This window comes from Amorphotheca resinae (assembly GCF_003019875.1).
Source record: "Amorphotheca resinae ATCC 22711 unplaced genomic scaffold M430scaffold_10, whole genome shotgun sequence".
NCBI classification, from domain to species: Eukaryota; Fungi; Ascomycota; class Leotiomycetes; order Helotiales; family Amorphothecaceae; genus Amorphotheca; species Amorphotheca resinae.
Genome location: NW_020194480.1, coordinates 782,822 through 802,671, shown reverse-complemented (window position 1 = coordinate 802,671; position 19,850 = coordinate 782,822). Strand labels below are relative to the sequence as shown.

The 19,850-nt window shown below is 49.3% G+C and overlaps 7 protein-coding genes across 7 annotated transcripts; 1 reads left to right on the top strand and 6 right to left on the bottom strand.

Moving 5' to 3' along the window:
* Positions 1–572: 572 nt before the first annotated feature.
* On the bottom strand, positions 573–2,606 carry M430DRAFT_44393 (hypothetical protein). Its single transcript, XM_024867697.1, has 2 exons — positions 2,031–2,606; positions 573–1,970 (listed from the first exon to the last, which is right to left on the bottom strand). The coding sequence occupies exons 1-2, from the start codon at positions 2,570–2,572 to the stop codon at positions 887–889; spliced, it is 1,626 nt and encodes a 541-aa protein (XP_024718477.1). The 5' UTR covers positions 2,573–2,606; the 3' UTR covers positions 573–886.
* A 384-nt stretch (positions 2,607–2,990) lies between these two features.
* On the bottom strand, positions 2,991–5,825 carry M430DRAFT_144750 (hypothetical protein). Its single transcript, XM_024862907.1, has 6 exons — positions 5,521–5,825; positions 5,464–5,497; positions 5,348–5,423; positions 5,076–5,290; positions 4,969–5,029; positions 2,991–4,922 (listed from the first exon to the last, which is right to left on the bottom strand). Exons 1-6 carry the CDS (start codon positions 5,796–5,798, stop codon positions 3,463–3,465), a joined length of 2,124 nt encoding a protein of 707 aa, XP_024718476.1. The 5' UTR covers positions 5,799–5,825; the 3' UTR covers positions 2,991–3,462.
* A 471-nt stretch (positions 5,826–6,296) lies between these two features.
* M430DRAFT_107595 (hypothetical protein) lies at positions 6,297–6,934 on the top strand (the record flags this gene model as incomplete). Its single annotated transcript, XM_024861166.1, has 2 exons — positions 6,297–6,423; positions 6,483–6,934. The coding sequence occupies 2 exons, from the start codon at positions 6,297–6,299 to the stop codon at positions 6,932–6,934; spliced, it is 579 nt and encodes a 192-aa protein (XP_024718475.1).
* A 426-nt stretch (positions 6,935–7,360) lies between these two features.
* On the bottom strand, positions 7,361–8,719 carry M430DRAFT_36594 (hypothetical protein). Its single transcript, XM_024866957.1, has 2 exons — positions 7,489–8,719; positions 7,361–7,439 (listed from the first exon to the last, which is right to left on the bottom strand). The coding sequence occupies exon 1, from the start codon at positions 8,642–8,644 to the stop codon at positions 7,685–7,687; it is 960 nt and encodes a 319-aa protein (XP_024718474.1). The 5' UTR covers positions 8,645–8,719; the 3' UTR covers positions 7,361–7,439; positions 7,489–7,684.
* A 2,233-nt stretch (positions 8,720–10,952) lies between these two features.
* On the bottom strand, positions 10,953–13,687 carry M430DRAFT_44390 (hypothetical protein). Its single transcript, XM_024867696.1, has 2 exons — positions 13,548–13,687; positions 10,953–13,489 (listed from the first exon to the last, which is right to left on the bottom strand). Exons 1-2 carry the CDS (start codon positions 13,582–13,584, stop codon positions 11,091–11,093), a joined length of 2,436 nt encoding a protein of 811 aa, XP_024718473.1. The 5' UTR covers positions 13,585–13,687; the 3' UTR covers positions 10,953–11,090.
* A 408-nt stretch (positions 13,688–14,095) lies between these two features.
* Positions 14,096–15,048, bottom strand: M430DRAFT_68696 (hypothetical protein; the record flags this gene model as incomplete). The annotated part of the gene is made up of 2 exons (XM_024869372.1): positions 14,855–15,048; positions 14,096–14,727 (listed from the first exon to the last, which is right to left on the bottom strand). The coding sequence occupies exons 1-2, from the start codon at positions 14,958–14,960 to the stop codon at positions 14,096–14,098; spliced, it is 738 nt and encodes a 245-aa protein (XP_024718472.1). The 5' UTR covers positions 14,961–15,048.
* Positions 15,049–15,505: 457 nt separating this feature from the next.
* On the bottom strand, positions 15,506–17,384 carry M430DRAFT_106694 (hypothetical protein; the record flags this gene model as incomplete). Its single annotated transcript, XM_024861097.1, has 6 exons — positions 15,506–16,195; positions 16,332–16,517; positions 16,587–16,768; positions 16,820–16,872; positions 16,928–17,202; positions 17,250–17,384. 6 exons carry the CDS (start codon positions 17,382–17,384, stop codon positions 15,506–15,508), a joined length of 1,521 nt encoding a protein of 506 aa, XP_024718471.1.
* Between the last annotated feature and the right edge of the window lie 2,466 nt (positions 17,385–19,850).

Sequence of the window (19,850 nt, the reverse complement as noted above, 5' to 3'; positions counted from 1 at the left end):
TGCGATGTGCGACAAAACTGCACTGGGTGGTGATCCAGGGGTCGGGTGACACGACAGCTGAAGCTTTACTCTTTTCAAAGATTGTACAACAATACAAGGATTTTGCGATGTGCGACAAAAAAGCTAAACCGCACGTGATGATACATTAGGCTAAGTACCTATAGGTACCTGAATTCCTTTTATTTGCTTTTTGCTTCTGCGATACGCAACAAAAACTGGCGCAACAAAAGTTCATCATCTTGTCATGTCTTTCACGTGATCATATACTAGGATAACAACCTAGAAGAACAGAGTTAAGCATGCCAGCATGGCTCTAAGGGAAAGTGAAAAGAGATAAACATTGACGTTGTAGGTGCAACAAAAGAGAAAAGATGGTCATCCTATCTGGAACAAGTGGCATTTCAGGTGTACATCAAATGTGAGCCATGATGATCCAAAAGGAGAGCGCTGACAGGGACCTAACTTGCAGACAGAGAATAGTAGTGGTTTTATATATACCCAGAAGAAAACACTATGCTGTCGGATCAAGCCGGAGCAAGGAAAGAGGGTTCTGATATATACCAATATTACTTACACCTCTTGACGCCGCGCGATTAAGCATTTTCCGTTTTCGGAAACACAGGACCTACAGGTAATCTGCCACTAGGAGGAATCTCTTGCGGGTGTTCTCTCCAAGAGCAAGTCAAATGTTTCAGCTGCCAAATCAAAATACCGAGGGAGGACAACACACAGTTTTCTAGGCCACTAGTATTCGGAATCGGGAATGTATTTCAAGCGCGATGCAATAGCAAACAGCACTTTCGATGACCGATGATCAACCGCCCTCCAAAATCGGCTTTGACAAATGGTTGCCTGAGTCAAAGCCGAACGGGCGGCCCTCCAGTTCTCATGCATCAACATCCATACCCTCTCCCTCCAGAGCCACATTCCTCGGAACGCAAAGCCAGCTACACCCTCTCCTGATCAAGGGAACCATACTCTCTATGACATCCCTCTCATTCTCCACGGGTTTCCGCGGGCTGGCCGCACTAACAGCGCCTTCGTTCTCCGGCGCCTTGGTTATCTCCCACCATTCGATCCACTCCGTTCTCGGGATTATGAAATTCCGTTTACAGATTGTGCATTTGCTGCCTCCGGATTCCTTCTTTTCGGCTACTAGGGCTAGAAGGCCGGAGAATGATTCAGGACAATCCTCGGGTAGCTCGGAGGCGAGATACGGGAGGTGAGGGGTTCGTGAACACGCGTTGAGCGCGACTTCAAGTAGAGAGGGCACGCGGGATATGTCATTGCCTCGAGGAGTAGGAGGTGTGGGAATGTCATTGGCGCCGACAATAGGTATTCCGCTAGGAAATTTTCGTGGTCCGAAAAGTGTGTGGTTCGAGAGCGTTGGTCCCTTTATATGGGCACCATTGATATCTAGATATCGAACCTCTGTCCGACATCTGTAAGAGACCCTCCATTGGGGGTGCCAAGTTCTTTGTCTCTCGTCTGGCGAAACACCGTAGGTTGCTCTATGGCGGGGAGTTGTACTATTTCCAGAAACAGTTTCCTCGGCGACTTCCCCTTCCTCTGGATGAGTCCCACTGTTTTCAACAGCGGGATATTGCGGCTCGTGGAAAAGATTCGGGTGGATTTGGAAACTCTGCAGGTGACTAGTGTCGGAGAACAGGTCCAGAATCTCAAATGGGAGATACTGCAGGCGATTTTGAGATATGTTAAGCTCTGTCAGGTTATGCAGCCTGCCTATAGCGGGAGGCAGTTCATATATACGATTGCTGCGTAGACTCAGGACAGTCAGATGCTCCAAATTGAAGAGCTCTTCAGGGAGCTTAGATAGGCGGTTCGAAGCTAGGAAGATTTTCAGCATGGGCTCAATCCGAGCAAACACCCCTTCGGTGACGGGAGGAACGCGCGTAAACGCAGCTAAAGGTCGGATGGTAGCATTTGAGAGAGATGTCAGCTCTCGAGATCTAGGTATATGTCAGCGTTGAGGATCGAGCATGCGTGCGTGAGATACATGAGATACATACGAAAGATCAATCGTTTCATTTCCATCATCCAGACATAGCTCGATCTCCCTCTGCGCGAGTTCTTCTTCTGCTGACAGTGTGAAGTTCTGCGGGGTCCTAAATGCCCGAATTGCGCGGGACTGCCTCATGGGCAGAGCCGTGGTCGCCCCGCTGAACGTTCCCAAGCCTTCAGTAGTTTCATCGACATCTGTGCCATCGGTAACATCGGTGCCATCGCTCCCGAGCCAGACACCACTATCGAAGCGCCTCTCGAACGTCCTCTTGCTTTTCTTAGAGCCGGGCTTTTGCGAGTCATGATTCGAGTCAGGATGCAAAGACCCTGATTCGGAAGCTGGTTGTAGCCGATACCACGGTCCTCGATATATTTTCTTGTGGCGGTCTTGCGTGTAGTTGTCTGCAGAAGGGTCATCGTCGCTGGAGAAGACTGGCGGATCGCTTGATGGTAGGGGACTGAGACGCGCTCGTTTTCGTGGTCTGTTGTTTAAAATCGACCCAGTGGAAGGGTCCCAAGCTAACCTTGGGAGAGTGAGGTCTTCTGCCATCGGTAGCAAAGGTCTTCACTCTTCTACAATAATAGAAGATGCTTTCAATTGAGCGGAATCTTCGGATTCGAGGGGAGTCGATGGGTGTAGATAAAGGCGCGGTGCCAACGCACGGGCCACCGCGTTTTGCCAGATCCCGCGCCTTATCTAAGGGGCTGGCATTACATATCTGAAGTATTCAGGCAAGTATGTGATATGCCGAATAACCAAATTTTGATGTTCAAGATAATGATATTGTTAATTCCATATTTACTAAATCAAAAGCAGGTAGAGTATGAAGTTATCCTAAAATAATAGAAGTGATGGCGCTGATGGTGGCTGACAGAAGCTCTTATAGCCACATGACGAGAAGGTGTATCAGGGACTAAGTCCTGTAAATAGTATCACGGCATGAATCTTAAGCAGTGTGAATAAGAGGCGAAGGATGAGACAGAGACAGGGTTAAATTACAAGCTCATATAAATACAAAGTGCGGGTGTCCGTCATTGCCGGCCTGATTCGATTCGAACCAGAAAACAACCCTCAAAACTGATACTCTGTCCAAAAACCATGAAAGCAGTCGTCGACATACTGCCAACTTGTCCTGGATTCGACTGATACATCAATTTTTGTGTAACCAGATCCAATATTTGCCAGGCTCATGCTAATGCTGTGGTCCTCAAGCGTTGCCAGGACAAGCCATTCAGACAACCTGGCTATCGGGCGATGTTCCTGATGAGAGACCGAAGTGCAGGGCATTGCATGATTCACATGTGCGCCGCAATACCACTCCTCTTCAGGTATTGCCGGCTCACATGGATTCCCCGGAGGCTATTAGATTTCCGACCCTCAGTCTTGCATTTCCTCATGGAACTGCTGCTGTAGGTTATCGGCCACCTACTAATTGTTGCCTATCCAAGACTCTCATACCTCTCCTTTGCCTTATCCTTCGCCTTGCTCAAAAAGTCCGCGTAGCTACCTTTAGTCTGTCGATGAGCTTCTTCTGCCGCATCACCCAATTTTCCACCCTGTGCACCCAACCCCACTCCTTGACTGTACAATTCAGTAATGATTGCATCAGTCCTTCCAGTTCCCTGGGCGCCGAGTCCTTCTCCAGCCGTCCAGCCCATCTTGCCCAACAGAGCAGCTCCTTTTGATGGTGCCGGTGGAGATTCCTCTTCTTCCTTCTTGGACGAGTTACCCGCACCAGAAACTTTCGGCGCCCGATTGTGCTGTGCAGCGGGCTGCTTTGGCTGATTGAAAGCTTGTCGACGTTCCTTAGCCCTGTCTCGGTAAGCAGAAGTTTCCGTGCTTGGATTCCCGGCTTTGTTGAGCTTCGCCAATGCTTTGGTAACGAGACTCTCGTTCTTCAGGTTATCTCGATGTAGTTGGCTCATTCGCTCATGTTTATTCACTTCTGCTTCCGTCTTAAATTGACGTGAACAGAGGAGGCAGCACTTCCGTTCTAAATCTGCAAAGCTCTGACTTGGCGGTGCATCCGACGGCGCATCTGGGCTTTTCTTTTCAGTCTCGGGCAACGAATCTCCTGAACTACCCTCATTATCTTTTGGCGGGAGACCATGAAGCTCCGCGTGTCTGTTGGTCCAAAATTGGAGGTGAGGTGCCACAACCTTTTTGTTGCTGGTTGAAGCCTCCTTATCGGCCTTTCTTTTCTTCGGTTTCGGCTCCCCTTCCTTTCCAACAGCGACAAGACCTTCGTTCGCGGCAGCAGCAGCAAGTTTCGCATGTTCGCTTTCCTTACCCGCAAGAGAAGAGGTTTGGTCGGCAACTTCCATGACCAATTCGCTTGCATATGCCGCTTCATCCCAATACATTAATTTGACCGCAGCATTGGACAAGGGACTAAAGGTGAAACCCTCGAATTCGGGGCCTAATGGATGAAGAACCGGGACGAAGACCCCAGCATGAATGTAGGAAACGAGAACTGGCTTAGAGGAGATGGTGAATTTTTCGGACGCTTTGTACTTGGCCATGGCGGCCTGCGCATCGTCAACACTGCTGAATTCGGCAAACCCGTATCTCCAGCTCTCCTTGGTTTTCCTATCTCGGATCAATAAGACTCGTCGAAGCGATCCGTCTTTTGCACCTAGACTCGCATCGTTCGACGTGGAAGCAATCTTTAACTTTTTGTTCGCCTGAGAATCCGCCGGAGGTGTACTGCTCTTCGTCTTGTAGAGTTTGCTGACACCCTTCGCTAAAAGTTCCTCGTTTACTCCAGGTTCCAGGCCACGGAGAAGAAGAAATTGGGAAGCGGTACTATCAGGAGATACATCGCTGTCGCCAGTAGTCGCAAATCCAGAAAAGGCTGACATATTACCCTGGGCAACAACTACGCCGTGGGCGGTGGCACCTTTGATTGTCAGTATACTTCAAGACGTGAGAGTGAATGGACTTACGAGTCCTTGGAGCATTGCATCGGAAACATAGTGTTCGATGAGAGTAGTTGGCCAAGTAGCACTGCAACCTGTTAGAAATGTTCCAGCAATCATTTTCTGAAACTTACCACTTCGCATTTCCAGTCATCTTCACCTTTGCCCGGCTTATCACGATCGTCCTTTTCGCGGCTATATGCTATCCGGACTTTTGTAGGCTCGGCAGGGGGAGCTTGACTCGAATCATACGCGCCATATAACGATATGGAGGGGTAGTATCGGTCGAGGAAGGCTCTTGCTTCGGGCACACCGGCAAACTGAGCAAAGGCAAACTGGCGTGATAGGCCTAGCACATTTCAATGAGTATCGCGCAAAGAATCGTCGATGGTCATAGGGTTCGTACCCGTCCTCTTGTCCTTGATCAATCTGACTTCCTCTAAGCCTTCAACCCGAAGACTGTGTTGTAGTTCATTCAAAATCTGTAAAGGCGAAAGAACGGCCAAGATGGCCAATCCCTACACTTAGCCAGAGTTCCAAGATCATGCGATGAGCACTTAGGGTAAAAGCGGATGAGACTCGTATGTCAAGATGCGCAACAGGGTAGAAATGGGGCGGCCAACGTGTTCCTGTGTCATGTCTATTGGTAGGCCCTCGAGTATAACGTTGCGATTCGGAGGGCCCCCAAAGTATGGTGAACGGCTTCGGCTTCTGTCGCGTGGAGAGCGATATCCTTCTCGGTCCCGATCGGTGTATCGACCTCTTCCCTCCCTTCGCGGTGATCTCGACCGCTCATATCGACGCTCGCGGCTCTCCACGTATCGGTCATCCCGCTCTAGATGCGCCGCGTTGTACATCCTCTCGCTGGTAGGCCCCTTGGGGGGGATTCTTTGAGTATCTTAGATATCCAATATCAGCACAGATTCAAGGAAGCCTCCCTATCCAAACTATCGATTACCCTTCCGCGAATTCTGGTACTCGTAGCCTTGTGAATGCGAGCCGCGATGGTAATCATCTGCGTAAGCCTGATCGTCGTACATGTTGGACCCGTAGCCGGAAGAAGGCTTTACCGGGCGCGCCCGATCCATCGCTCGGGAGTTCGTTCGGAATGTGAGGTGTCAAAGAAAGGCACTTTTCGTATGGGGTGATGATCGATGGTTGTATGTTTATAGACGAAGACGGTGGCTCTCATGGCCTCGCAAATTCCAATGGTTCTAGGAAATCTGCACGTGATCATGATGCTATTAATAGGCTGATCAAGATGTCCTACGTAAAGTACCCCGCCTGAGGCACGCTCGTTCGTTCAACGTTCTACACCATCAACCAACCTCGGGGTCTGGTCGTACTCTGTAACCATGGCTAACGAATTGGAAATGCACGAGGAGGAATGCTATGTTGCATTGTCCTACGAGCCTCTTGATGCAAAAGCAGCGATGGATCGAGTACGGAGCCCAAAGGCTGGAGCCATAGTCCTCTTTGCAGGTGATTGCCACTGCCAGATCCCTCCCGCTGCGCAGGGTTGGTTAACACCTCTCTCTCAGGAACTACTCGTGATAATTTCAGGGGAAGGCCTGTGAAAGAGCTTCAGTATACCTCCTACGAGCCACGTGCCCTCCAAACCATGCTTGCGATATGCAAGAGCATCCATAAAAAGCACTCCTTGACCTCAATTGTCATGATACACCGACTGGGCATCGTGCCGATAGGTGAAGAGAGCATCCTAATTGCTGTATCATGCCCCCATCGTGAGGCGGCTTGGAGGGCCGGTGAAGAAGCACTTGAAGAGTGCAAGCGGAAGGTCGAGGTATGGAAAAGGGAGGAGTTTGGTGGTGCCGCAGGGGGCGTATGGAGAGCAAATCGAGATGGCGCTGCTGGTGTAGAGATCGATCCGGTTGAAAATGAAAAGGAGAATGCTCCTGCACAGGGGCCTCATGGACCAATTCTCCGACCGGCAAGACCAGGTGAGCATGGTCATGGACCAGTTGTCATGTGAAAGGTCTGTGAGACGGTGGCCTACATTCGAATCCCACCGGATAGCCATGGACACAGGGCCAAGTACTTGACGAGTACTTGTCTTATCAAAGCGTTCTGTTGGACGGAGGCTAGGAGATCAACAAGGCTAGAAAGAATTGGCGTCGTCGTGTACTGCTTTTGGCTCGAGAGGTCTTTCTACTTATCTCAGGTCGCGATTTTACAGTACGGCTTATAGGTACATGCGGAAATTGTTCTGGGTAATTTCGATACCTCCATGCGAATCTCTAGAGACTTATATTGATAACAGCCAGCAGCCCCGATCAGTGTCAACCTTTCTTCCGTGCCTATCTTTGCACATCTCTTTCACATTTTCATGGTAATCTGAACCGTAGCCTACGCCTCGGTTCAGGAGAAGCCGGCAGCCGTCCGATGATACAAAAACTTTACGTTCACGGAGGGCGTTTATCCAAATAGAATATTTGGTATTGTCATTGGTCTGCGAAGGAATGCCTTTTTCTATCTCGGTACGGTAAATGGTCCGCTCTCTAATAAACTGCAACTCATACCATTTAGTGTTCCACTGACACCATTTCCCATTTCCCATTCAGACCCTTTAAAGCTCAAACCAAACACCAATACCACACTTCTCTCCGTAATCCACACCCTAACACCCCTTAAGCTTTAACCAGAACACAATCAAGGGATATCAATCAATCATCTCATCATAAGCCCAACGCCATTTCAAACCCACCACGCCAAACCAACCTCCTCAACTCTCTCCACGGAAAACCCCTTTCAAAACCTCCCTAGCGGTAGTCAGAGACTTCCGCAAACCGCCTCCATTCTTCTTTTCCTTGTTGCTCTTCTTCTCCCCGTCTTTCCCCGCCGCCGCATTCTCGCCATTCAAGCGTCGTTTCCGCTTGTGGTTTCGCTGCAGCCAGCGGCCGGCTTTCGGCTCATCCCAGTCTTCGAAGACGGATTTCTCTTCCCTGAGGTTCGTAGGTAGCGCCACGAATGATTGCTGCCGCTCGCATTGTGGCAAGGAAAGAGTAGAGAGCGAGTATGAGGCGGGACTGTTGCGTGAGCAGGTGCGGAGTGGATGTGGTTCGAAAGCTGTGCGTATACTGAGGTTGCTTGTCGACCTGAATCCTGATTCTAATGATGTGGTGTGGGAACGTGGACGGAAAGGGATCGATTCATTGCGCAGAGGCCATGTTTCTCGAGTGTCACGTGGCGGTGGGTTGGGTGGCAGGAGTGGAGGCGGAGTAGAGTATATGTGCTGTTTTGCTGGAGGACGAACGGCGGGGTGGGGTGGGCGAACGACATATGATCGGTGGAGATCACCAGAAGAGTAAATGGGTTTGAGGTTTGGTGTTGCGAAGTTGATGCTGCACGACGAGAGGTTTGGGTATTGAGTCCGTAGTGGTGATCGAATCGCCGGATCAGTATGAAACGAGGCGCTGCTCCCAGAATCCTTTGCCAGCCAGGAGTCCCATATGGCAGCACCGGAAGTGTGATACTCGTAGTCATCATCATCGTACGAAGTATCCGAACCGTATGTTCCTATAATATCTTCTACCAGATCTGGTGCAGAGCTTTCTGACGAGATAGAGAGCTGACGTCGAGCCCGATGTGGTGATAACTGACATGCCACTGGCACTCGTGATACCATTCTTGTGTTGACTGCATCAAGGTAATAGGACTCCGGTAAATGCTGGCGAAGGTCCATGTTTGAACTGAATGTAGTAGACGGGGATGATAGTAACCAGCCCTTCCTCGAGTCTTGATCGTGCGGGGACGCGGCCATCATATCTTTTTATCGATAGAAGACGCCTCTCTGAAGAAGCCGTCATGTAACGGAGAGATTATGATGGCGGAGTATGTATCAATACCAAAGCAAGGGAGATTTTGATACAGACGAGGGATGTCCACATATCTCGACCAGATGCTGGAGATAAGAATATATGCCCAGCAACGGGACGTGTAAGCCCAAAATCCACAATTGTGAACATTAAGGACCTCCTGAATAGGCAGCCGTTGTTTATCATGTAGCTGCATTCCATTTAGAAATCGCGCCAGCACGCAGGGTTAAAAACGTGTGAACCCGTGAGAATGCAGAGATCGGCGCTGCCAATCAGAGCCGCCCTGCAACGATCTGCGCAGGGCTGAAGTATCAACGCCACTAGAAGATTCTTTAGGTTGCATCAGGCATACTTAATTATTCTAAGAATAAAGTGCCGACGCTTCATTCTGTCGTAACCCTTTACACGAGGGTGGGTTAGTGCCGTCTGCTAAGAGGGGAACACTTGTCGAAGAAATTGGAATATAGAATACCAACTATGGAAGTTTCTGTATACCGGCAGCGCTGGAGCCTGGGGTAAATGTTCAAACACCTAACACTTGAGAGGTCCAGCTGTCGGAAGAAAATTAAAAATCGAAGTCAATTCTTCGTTGGCAGGAAGCTCGAATCATCGAAAAGTCTGCGGTCGTCGATTTTGTTTTCCAACCCGCGTGCCATAAATCCTCGTGTTTACATGGCATCTAAAGTCTGGCTCTATCGGCCTGGGGTTTCCAACTCACAAGTGTTCTATTGAAGGGGACGAGACGCGCCGCTCAATGCGTGACCACGTTTCAGATGTCGTTCATTCTTGGTATCAATCTCAGGCTTTTGCGGTGGTGAGGCGGGGTAATAACATCAAGGGCGTAAAAATCCCTTTCTTGAGAAAGCTAACCGGCGGAGCTTTTCGACGCGTCTAACGTCCATGCAGGAAAGTCGTCATTCTCGCTCCTTGCTGCAGAAGTCCTTGAGACACCCGCAGTTTACAAAGGCTTTGTGACTTTGTTTAGATCAGCAGATTGAAGGGAGTGTTGTCGAGTCAAGGGGGTCTTGAAGAGTTAGGCGAGTATCCCTGCTGCGCCCAGCATCGGGGGATTTTCTTTTGTTGCTTTTGATCTTCAAGATTGGAGCACAACCAATACATATACCTTCGGCCGGAAAGGAACCATAGTCAAATAAATCCTTAAGAAACCGTACTAGCCCGATGAAAAACAGGCCGGAGGAAATGGCATGAAAACAAACTCTGAGGAGAAAAGGATGAAAAAGGCTTCTGCAGTCGGCTGACCCCTCTATTGTCGCACTCGCTAATAATAAGATAAAACGGTAAACTCAGGATAAGTTGCAATGTGGCTGACATTGTTCCATTGTTTCGGCACTTGGAAGATCGGAAGATCGGGCCGCTAAGTAAGGGGTTCTGATCTGGTGCTTCTGACCTCCTTCGATGCTATGTTCTTTTGTCTCAAGCCTCAGGCATACGGGGAAGGGATACTGGACTGCGCAGCAGACCCTAAAGTAGAGATGTTTGCGGCGAGGCTTGAGTAATCGCGGGAAGGGAAGAGTCGAAGATGACGAGATAACCAATCCCGTGATGTATCCCACCTTTCCCGTTACCTTCTTTCTTCCTGCTTTTCCCCCTTCGCTGCCAACATTCACCCAAATAAAGTATGAGGTACAGTGCTCATGGTTCAAGAATCCCCTATAAGTTACCTAAGTCCTCTATTGATATATGCCAGATCTGCTTTTCTCAGAAGCTCACACTCTACTAAAATAGTAACCATAGATAGTATAGTTAATGCAAGTCGCACCGATGTAAACACAATATAAACACAATAAATTTAGTTGACCAAGAGCCAAAACCCACGATAGGTTTACCAGCTTGCAATCGATCGCCTAGGCAGACGTAGTTGCAGAGTTTCTGCTGCAATGTCGACCAGAAGATATGGACCACTGCATCCACGCCCGAAGGTCAGGATGCCGCGGTGAGTAATCGGACGGGATATCGATCTCCTTGCTCCAAAAATAGGCCTATACCACAGATTGAACCGATCCGCGAGGGAAAGGAGGTAAGGGCCAGAGTGATTGGCAAGTACTGGCTTCTAGATGGATGTACAGTGTACAGCCACCTTTCAGGCAGAGATGAGTTTGATGTGGAAGGAAAATGGCCGGGTTGGAACCGAGCAAGACGAGAACCGATTGTCATTAGATCGTACAGTAATATACCTATGTTACAGTCTATCGTGAAATTCATCAAACCATACGTCGCTCATATCCCGGAACACCTAAACTCAGTATCGCTAAACCCGCAGCAGTCATTAATATCAAAATCATTAATCGTGTCTCACCTCCCGCTCAGGACCAACACTTGCTGTGCGCCTCTTCGGCCAATCCTCTCGATCCCGAGTGACTCCTTTCCGTTTCGCCCTCTATAGATTCCGAATGCATATCTGGATTCATAACCAGTTGCACTCAAGGCCATCAATCTCGTAATTAAGTCTGACTTGGTTGGTGGCGAATTGAACGCTGCGTCAGTCAAGATTCCGCTGTTATAGACAAAGCTGAAAATCTCTGCAAGGCAGTCGACAGAGTGAGGAAGACGCATTTGGTGACGGTTTGGGATCAAGATGAGGAGGCCGATGAGGTAGAGAATCAGGACCGCGAGAAGTATGTAGAATGATGGCAGGTTGGGCATCATACGGACGTCGTTGGATATCGTGAGAGGGAAGAATAATCCACCTGCGAGCAGGGGAAGGAGTATAAACAGGAATGACAAGAGCGATACGATAGCCACTCGGTAGTGACCTCTCCGTAAGGCCTTCAGGGTGCACTCGATCGGAAGGTCGGCAGTGTAGTCGAGAAGGAGCGATCTTTTTGCCGTAGTGCCGTCCGTATTCCCAAGCTCTGCCCAAGGTTGAAGTTTGCGTAGACCCATATCCAAAGGTTGGAAGAGAAGGTAGAGGAGCATACCAATAACCGAAGGTACAAAGCTGTACAGGAAGTTGGCTGGCGAGAACCCCTGAGAATCTGGCGCTGCAGGCACTAGTGGCAAAAATCCATGGCGAATGGCAGTGGAAGGCAGAAATGATATGATAATCAAGGCGAGAAGGAGGATGAATGCCGTGATAGACCAGAAAATAATGGTTGCATCGCGCAGTTGCCGGGGGATATATCGGAAGCGTGTAGCCCTGCTGTACAAGTCTGCAGCTATTTCGACGTCTGATGACTGGTAGGGTTCAAACCCATCATCGTTGGAAGGTTTCTCGTGAATCTTGCCAGCTGCCAAAGTATACCGCCGTGTGGATGTCCCTTCTTCACCAACACAATAGAATATTCCTTGTGCTGGATCTTGTGTCTTCCAATAGCCCAGTCGATCACTCCTCATGGCCAACCTCTCCTCAATCTGTTTTCTGTTTCTCATAACCTCCGTCCCAGGGTAGTCCTTTAGACTATTGCTTCCAGGCAAAAGCACAACCAAGTCTGCCAATGATCGAGGATCCCACAATAACCCAGTAGTGCGCCGAAAGAAAAACACACCCGATATAACCGTTGCAACCAAAACAAGCACATATATGGCAACAAGCGTCCAGGCGACACCTTGAACAGCTGCCCAACGCCATCCCCCTCCTACAGGAATGACCGCGAACAAACAGCCCTGTAGTGGTATCGTGAAAATCGTGAGCCAGAAGAACACATTGGCAACACCAATACTCCCCGGGCCATCCAATCTCGGCCATAAAAAACATTTCGGATATATTCCCAGAAACAGAGCCTTTGTTCTGCTATCCGCATCATTCATGGCCATTAGGGCGTAAGGCATAATTCTCGTAATAGCGGACACAACACCTTGGACATATAGCAGTATGACCGCAGCCAGGACTTGCGGCAGAAACCCGAAGATAAAATACAAACCGCCCCATATACCATCAGACCAGCCAACAAGGCCTTGATGGTGGGACGAATAGATAGCGCAGAACATAAGTGCAGCTATCATCATGAGACATAATAATGATAAAGTAATCATCGAAGTCGCTCGTAAAATTGTTGGTACAAACATAAGCGGCGGGTATCGTGAAGAACGCATTGGAGGCTGGACAGGAATGAACATCTCCGGGCCAGGAGATCTGTCCGAGGCGGGTGAGAGCGGTCTCGTCGCATTGAATCGGAATAATGGCTCTGGATCTGACGAGGAAGAGGAGCGGTGTTTCCTGATAGATTCCCTCGCGAGTCGTTTGTCGTTGTAATAATCAAGACCTTGATCTCGCACCGGCGGCTCGACTGGATAGGCATATGTGCTTGGCCCAGTTATCAAGCGGCCTGGAGAGATGCCGACCTCTTCATCTCGAGTCAATTGATCGAGAGCAAATCGTATATACGGCGTATCGTCTACGCTTGGCGTTGGAGGGCTTGAATCCACGTCGATTTCAGCCCTCTCCATCGTTGCAACTTCCACCTCGCCGCTCCTGACCGGCTCCTCCTCGGACTGCATAACCAACGGTTCATCAGAAGCATGTGCAGATTCATTGATGCCAATCGAAAAATGTTCGCTGTGGCGTTTGAAATTTTCCTGGCCGAGATCTTCCTGGCTGCTTTCGGGTGTCCTAATTCGTGAGGGAGGAGTTTCCCACCGGACCACCGTCACAGGGGTGTTGGAGACGGTCGAGGAAAACGAAGGAGTGCGAAAGTCAAGAAGTCGGGCATCAAGAGGAGTGACAGGAAGATCAGCCGTTTGGGGATGATTCCCTTGAGGTCGAGGTCAGCCAGATTCCAGACAGACAACGGCATCAACAGCAAGACTCACGATGAACGTCCCGTTCCTCTAGATCTCCAAAGTTCATCGTGTGTGCGGCTCCACCCGTAAAACGTGGAGTATGCTAAGAAAGCCATCTTGACGGCGCTTTCAGACTATATTAGGCTGATGAATGGTTGTCAATTGCCGTGAGGCTGGGAATGGAGAAGCAGGGGAGAAAAAAAGAGGCGGCGAAGAAAAGCAAGAAAAGTTCCCAGCCTCCGCACATGACACATGATAGACACACGGGACTTGGCTGATCGCACGCGAGAAACCCTGAACTCACCCTGAAAACACCCGCGACTGTCTTGAAAATGATAGACCGGGCAGAAATCAATAAACTACTGCATCTCACTTGTCGCGATTACCGATTTTATGACTATGCAAAGATCCTTCTCTCGGGGTCAGTCATGGTTGAATATCTGAAGAGGTAGTAGGCAGTTGTGAGGTAAACGCCATAGTCACGTGATATGAATTCTCATCACAATGGGAGTAATACCTGGGTACTCTTATACCTACCTATAGAGTAACACATTGTAGGTAAAGTAGTAGTTGGATGTTCATGCTGGCACTACCTTTTCTAAGAACTCAGACATATCCCTAAACTCAGGACCGCTTGCTACATGACCCATCCCCTCGTACTCATGTGTTTCCAGCATCTCCTCTCCAACAGTCTGGGCAACCCTAGCCTTCGTGTCCCGATAGACTCTCATAGGAACCAGCATATCCTTGGTGCCATGAGCCAGGAAGACCTTCATTCCTCCCTCTCCGCCCTTCTCGTAGCGTTTCCGCCCTTCCGCGATCTTCTCTCCCGTCGGTAGATACCCTGATAGCCCCACCACCGCGCCCAGCCGGCCCTGATACCTGCTCGCCAGCCCGGCAACCAAGCTGACGGCGCAGCCCTGGCTGAAGCCTCCGACCACGATCCGCCTCAGCGGGACGCCGCGCGCGACCTCGTCGTCAACAAGCCCACACACGTACTCCACACTACTAAGGATCTCGTGCTCGGCCTCATCCGCCTCTTCCGTCGCGGCAGGGCCCGCACCGCCCGAGGAACGCCCCACCGGGATGGGCGAGAAGGACGTCGGTGTGTACCAGGCGGCCGTCATCGCCTCGTGGTTGTGCGGCGCGTTGGGGAAGACCCAACTCAGGTGCGGCAACTTGTTGGCTGCGTGGAACTGCTGCGCGATATCTGGGCGGGCGTTAGTCAAGCATTCCCCGATTCATACGCGCGCGGCAATGTGGAAATGTGCGTGCGGACTCCGTGGGTTGGTAACAGTTGGAGGGGCTGGATATATGGAAATAGAATGAGGTCTCACTTGTCCAGCCATCGGCATCGTCTCCAAACCCATGTAAGAAAATGAACGTTGCCGGGTTCGCCCCTGGTGCCGGCGCGTCAATTCGCTGTGGAGGCTTCTGCGCCATGCTAAGGTAAGGTGTATATAGAGATACCAAACTGGGAGGGAGTTCCCAATATCCAAATACATTTTTTTGTTCGTGTTCTGTGTCCAGCAGTTTGCCTGCTTTTTGAGCTCTGGCAACCCCGCATTGTCCCGGAAGTTCCCCACAGCCGCAACCGACCCCGAGAGAATGTAACATCTTCGTTGAACCTTGTGATTGATATAAAGCTTCTGAAATCCTGCATTTACGTCCAAGGTTATGGAGCGCGTACGAGAATCGTCTTTTACGAGGAATTATTTTACCTTGATGAATGATAAATCAAAAGCTTGAAAGAAAGCACCATAATCCGAAAGCGAATTCGAATTCGAATTGTGGCGTGGAATCAAAAGTGTGAATCTTATTATTCAGGAGAGGATTTATGCTCCATTTCCTTTCCATACCAAATCATTTCAACCCCAGGGGTATCCTCATGTCGCGAATCAGAGAACGCTTGTACGGTGAGCTTCAGGTGTTTCTTCGCCATTATCTAGATTTGGCTCATGTACATTACAGATACAGACCATTGAGGCTCACGACATCTTACCCATCATAGGCTCATCAACCACGATACCCTCTCCCGGAACCTGTCCGTCATTAGCTAAAGCTTTCAGATCATCCTCACCCATCTCTCCATCCCACCCATTCTCCACAAGAAAAGCCCTAAACCTCTTGTCCCTTTCCGCTAGATCTTCTCCAGTCAGGTCTTCTACAAATAAGTAAGTTACAGCAATGCCGACAACCCCACAGATAGCTGCGATAATGAAGGTCCATCTCTTTCCCAGATTGTTCTGGATCGGTGTGAACGCCTGAGTTCCGATTGCAGCCCCTGCCTTCCCAACTGCGGCAGAGAATCCATAGCACGTGCCTCGGACGGAGGTTGCATAGGTTTCTGAGGAGATAAGTCCGAGCATGTCGCCCGGTCCTAGATTTCCAGAGCTTTGCATGAGCCCGTAAAAGACGACGAAGAGTGGAACTATTTTGGTGATTTTGTCATAGGAACATCCAATTATGAGACCGAAAATCAAGTATCCGGAAAAGCCCAGCATCATGGTGTTCTTCCGGCCTAGTCGATCGCAGAGCAAGGCGCCAACAATAACACCTGGGAGAGCGATGGTGCCAAGTAGCAAGGTCCATTCGGCAGTCTTCAGGACGACGTCTTTGGAAGTAGATGGTACGACAGAGGAGATAATCGTGCCGGAAAAAACTCCGTTAGGAAATGTCTGCCTATCTTCAGTACTTACATCAATAGCAGTCAGGGGGGTTCAGGGACAGATATAACACCCCAGGAAGTAATGATGTCTCGCAACTCCCAAGCCTTTGGAAAAGATTGAAGATTTACTCTGGAAATGCACATACCACAAAATCATAAAGGAACCATGCTCCACAAGTTCCAACCAAAGAGCGCCAGTAGTAGCGTAACACTAGGCGGTAAGGAACGCTACGTTTGATAGCACCTCGGCGATAGAGCACACTAGAAACCATCCTAATACGGAAGTAAAAGACAGAGAGGGGCAGAAGGCAGCCGATACCAAAACAGACACGCTACTCGTATCGTTAGCGGTATGGTTTCTTCACTTAATCAAGAAGAATGATCTGGACAAGGAAGCTTACCCAAACAGTACTATAATGAGCCTGCTTGCAGGCAGAGAAGACGATGAGGAATATGGAAACAGCTAAGGGTGTGCCGAAGGACAGGGGAAGATTTGTGACCAGGATAAAGATCGGGCCTCGTGACCTGAGCGCATGTTCATTTGCAGCTTCTGATGCTGAGGCAGAAGAAGCTGGGTATTCGCCTTGTAGTATCTATCAGTCACTGTAATTCCATTTTCGGATAAACAACTGACCTCCTACTCCGAATCCAACCATTCCTCGAGCAACCGTCATCATCCAGAACATGCTAGTGGGTATATTAGCGTCTTAGAAACATAGACGGAAATGGAGAGAGCAAATACCCATCGGGAGTAACTCCATGGGCAGCAGTAGCTAGAATACCTCCAATTACAATCATCACGGTCGTCATGATGATTGCAAACTTGCGTCCAAGATAATCGCAGGCCAAGCCTACGGTCACCTGACCAAATATCTCGCCCACGAGCAGTGAGTTCGATACACGAGTGCTGACAGTAGAGGTGTATTGTTTTGGGTATTCCTTCTTGAGCAAGACATTGACCATAGTCATGATGTTATTAAAGTAGCCATCTGATACGAGGGCAGCACCTGCGGCGAACTAGTAACGATTAGCATGATTTGAGGGGTAATATAGGGTAAGCTCACTATAGTGAAGATATCCGAGAGTGATTGTTTTTTCGTTGATAACCCTTCGGAAGGACGCTTTGGATCACTGGTCACGTCTTGGGATTGGGCTGTTTGCAGCGTCGCGTCCACCTCACCCGACGGCTTCTCGCCCATGGTGGTGCGAGATGTGTATCAACAAATCTCGACTTGCCGACGGGGTACGGTGAAGCAAATGGTGACTAGATATCAGGACCCAAATTCAATGGGGAGACAGGGGATGGCTTTTGAAGAGAAAGAAAGAATACCGTAGCCAGTTCCCTTTGGAGACTGCCCTCGGTACCACAGAAAGTCGAATGCAGTGCTCGATCAACGCGGGGTCTGTCTAGTGGTACCGAGTTTTGGACCCTGAATTTCCGAAATGTACATGGCCAGCGCCAATAGAAACCGGAGAATGCCACGTTGTAGGATCTGACTAGCAAGGACTTAGAGAGTCCGGAATCCTGAGATATGGGGAGAGGCTGGGGTTGCAGCTGAGCCGCTTGAACTCTCCAAGAAAGGAAGCTGGGTAATTTTGGCGGTAAAAGACTGGGTAATCTGGTGATGATGAATTCCTCTACTGGGGGTCTCAACTCAATCCCTTGCGCGCTCTCCTGCAATCTCTCTTTGTTTTGACACATGATTCTGCCAAAGGGGACGAGGAGCACAGATTGCGATACCGATATCACCTACTACCTTGCTGTATGAAGAATCCAGTAGGTAGGATTGGAAACTCGGGATTGGTCACGTGGATGAACGGACTGAGGAGGGCAAAGCTAAAGAGCGTACCAGGTAGGGCTGGTCCGTGCCATGGTCGATCGCATTGTCCCTCGGGGAACAGAGATAGCGCAAACGGAATCTCAACGACCCCGACTCTTGCGAAGAGCCTCGCCTCACAATGCAGTAGAGATTCAGCTTTTCGCTTTTGCGACTTCGACTTTCGAGCCCTTTTCTTCTTCGATGCCAATTTCATCGCTATCCAACCAGGGACGTTCGAGAAGCTGCGCAGCCGTCCTCCTTTCCTCGGGCACCGTAAAGGAAGTGGCTGAATGACTCTGTCATATTTATTCCCTACCAATTACGGCGAGGCCAAAGTTGTGTCGTATCATCGATGGGAAAGCCCAAGAGTTGGGAGGTATAGATGACACGACGCTCATCTACAACTTAGCGAGCACCCGGCGTCTCTCGTTCGGCCCTGGAGAAATTAGAAAGAAGGGTTTCATTAGCTGGTGATATAAGGGCGTTTATTCCTAATATTTCTGACCGACATATCATTCTCTCGAGTCTGTGGTGGGAAAGGAGGCCAAAAGCTCGTACCTTTGTGTATCAGCTCAGCCTCTGTATGCAGAAAATCAAGAGGCTGAAGAAAGCAAATCAGGAGCCTTTTTGTCAAATTCCCTGGCAGCCTTCGGTCGGAGGGAATGCTCCCTGGAATCCCGACAGATTCATTCCCGGTGGTGTGTGAACGAGGCAAGGACCCATCCGGTCCTTTTGTCTCGAAAGCTTCCTGAAGTGTTCTTATATAGTTTCTGCCAGACCTGAATCAGATCGAGCACATCGGGAATCACTTGAAAACCCTGGTTCTGCAACAGTACCCGGAACTTGCGGGTATAGCAAAGGAGAAATCTCTATCAGAGTTACAGAGCCTTCAAGAATGCTCGAAGTAATGTTTAGAACGATTCACCTAACGATTTACCTGACAGCCGACGGTCTGTTCAGCGTTGCCTACGAAAGCTTGTGTAACAGGAGGGATGCGATAATTACACAAGAGTAGTCAACGAGGTAATGAAAAGTTGGTGCTTTTGTAATGGACTTATTCTCAGGGAAGAAGAAACGATTAGAGATTAAATTTGAGTGTTTGATGTTGGCTAGTCTCCTATGAGGTGCTGTGTTGTTTGTTTCGTTCGGGCTGTTCGGCTAGTACTACACCATTGTTGGTGCTGAAATATGCGCGGGAGGGTGTGTTGGTTTCAGCACACTTAACCGACGACATTGCTTCCAGCCTCGAGTTACCTTATTCTGGAAGATCGCCGAACAACATTTTGTCTATATACTCGGAAACATTCAAATTGCTCTCCTCTTATTCAAATTGCCCCCCTCCTCTTATCTGTATATGCATATCTCGATCCTACTCTACACATCCGAATCATCGACCTACTCCGCGCTGGACTGAAAATGATATCCGAATCCCTTTTGCGCAACAGACGAGTTGATTCTAGATGTGGCATTGAACAAACGTGGAAAACCCAGTGTTGGTTTTGCTTTAAATAGAGGTCAATCTACATAGTCGCTGCTTGACTTTGTCGATGATAGGTATCTCTCAACTAGGGGGGCGTTGAAGGTAGGATTGCCTGATGTAGTGACCCGCCAACCGTCTTTGATTGTTGCAGGGACCTTAGCTTTTCTTTATTTTCTTAGAATGAGTCTCTTATGCGGCCATATATGTGTCAACCTGGCTGGCAAGCTGCTAGACATATCACCAAAATGATTTAGCATGCACGACTATTCAATGACTGATTAAAGAATGCAAGATGAAAAGAAGTGTGCTTTCCATCATGTTGCTGTCATAGTTCACGGTTTCTGGATCTCCTAGACAGGTCTTCT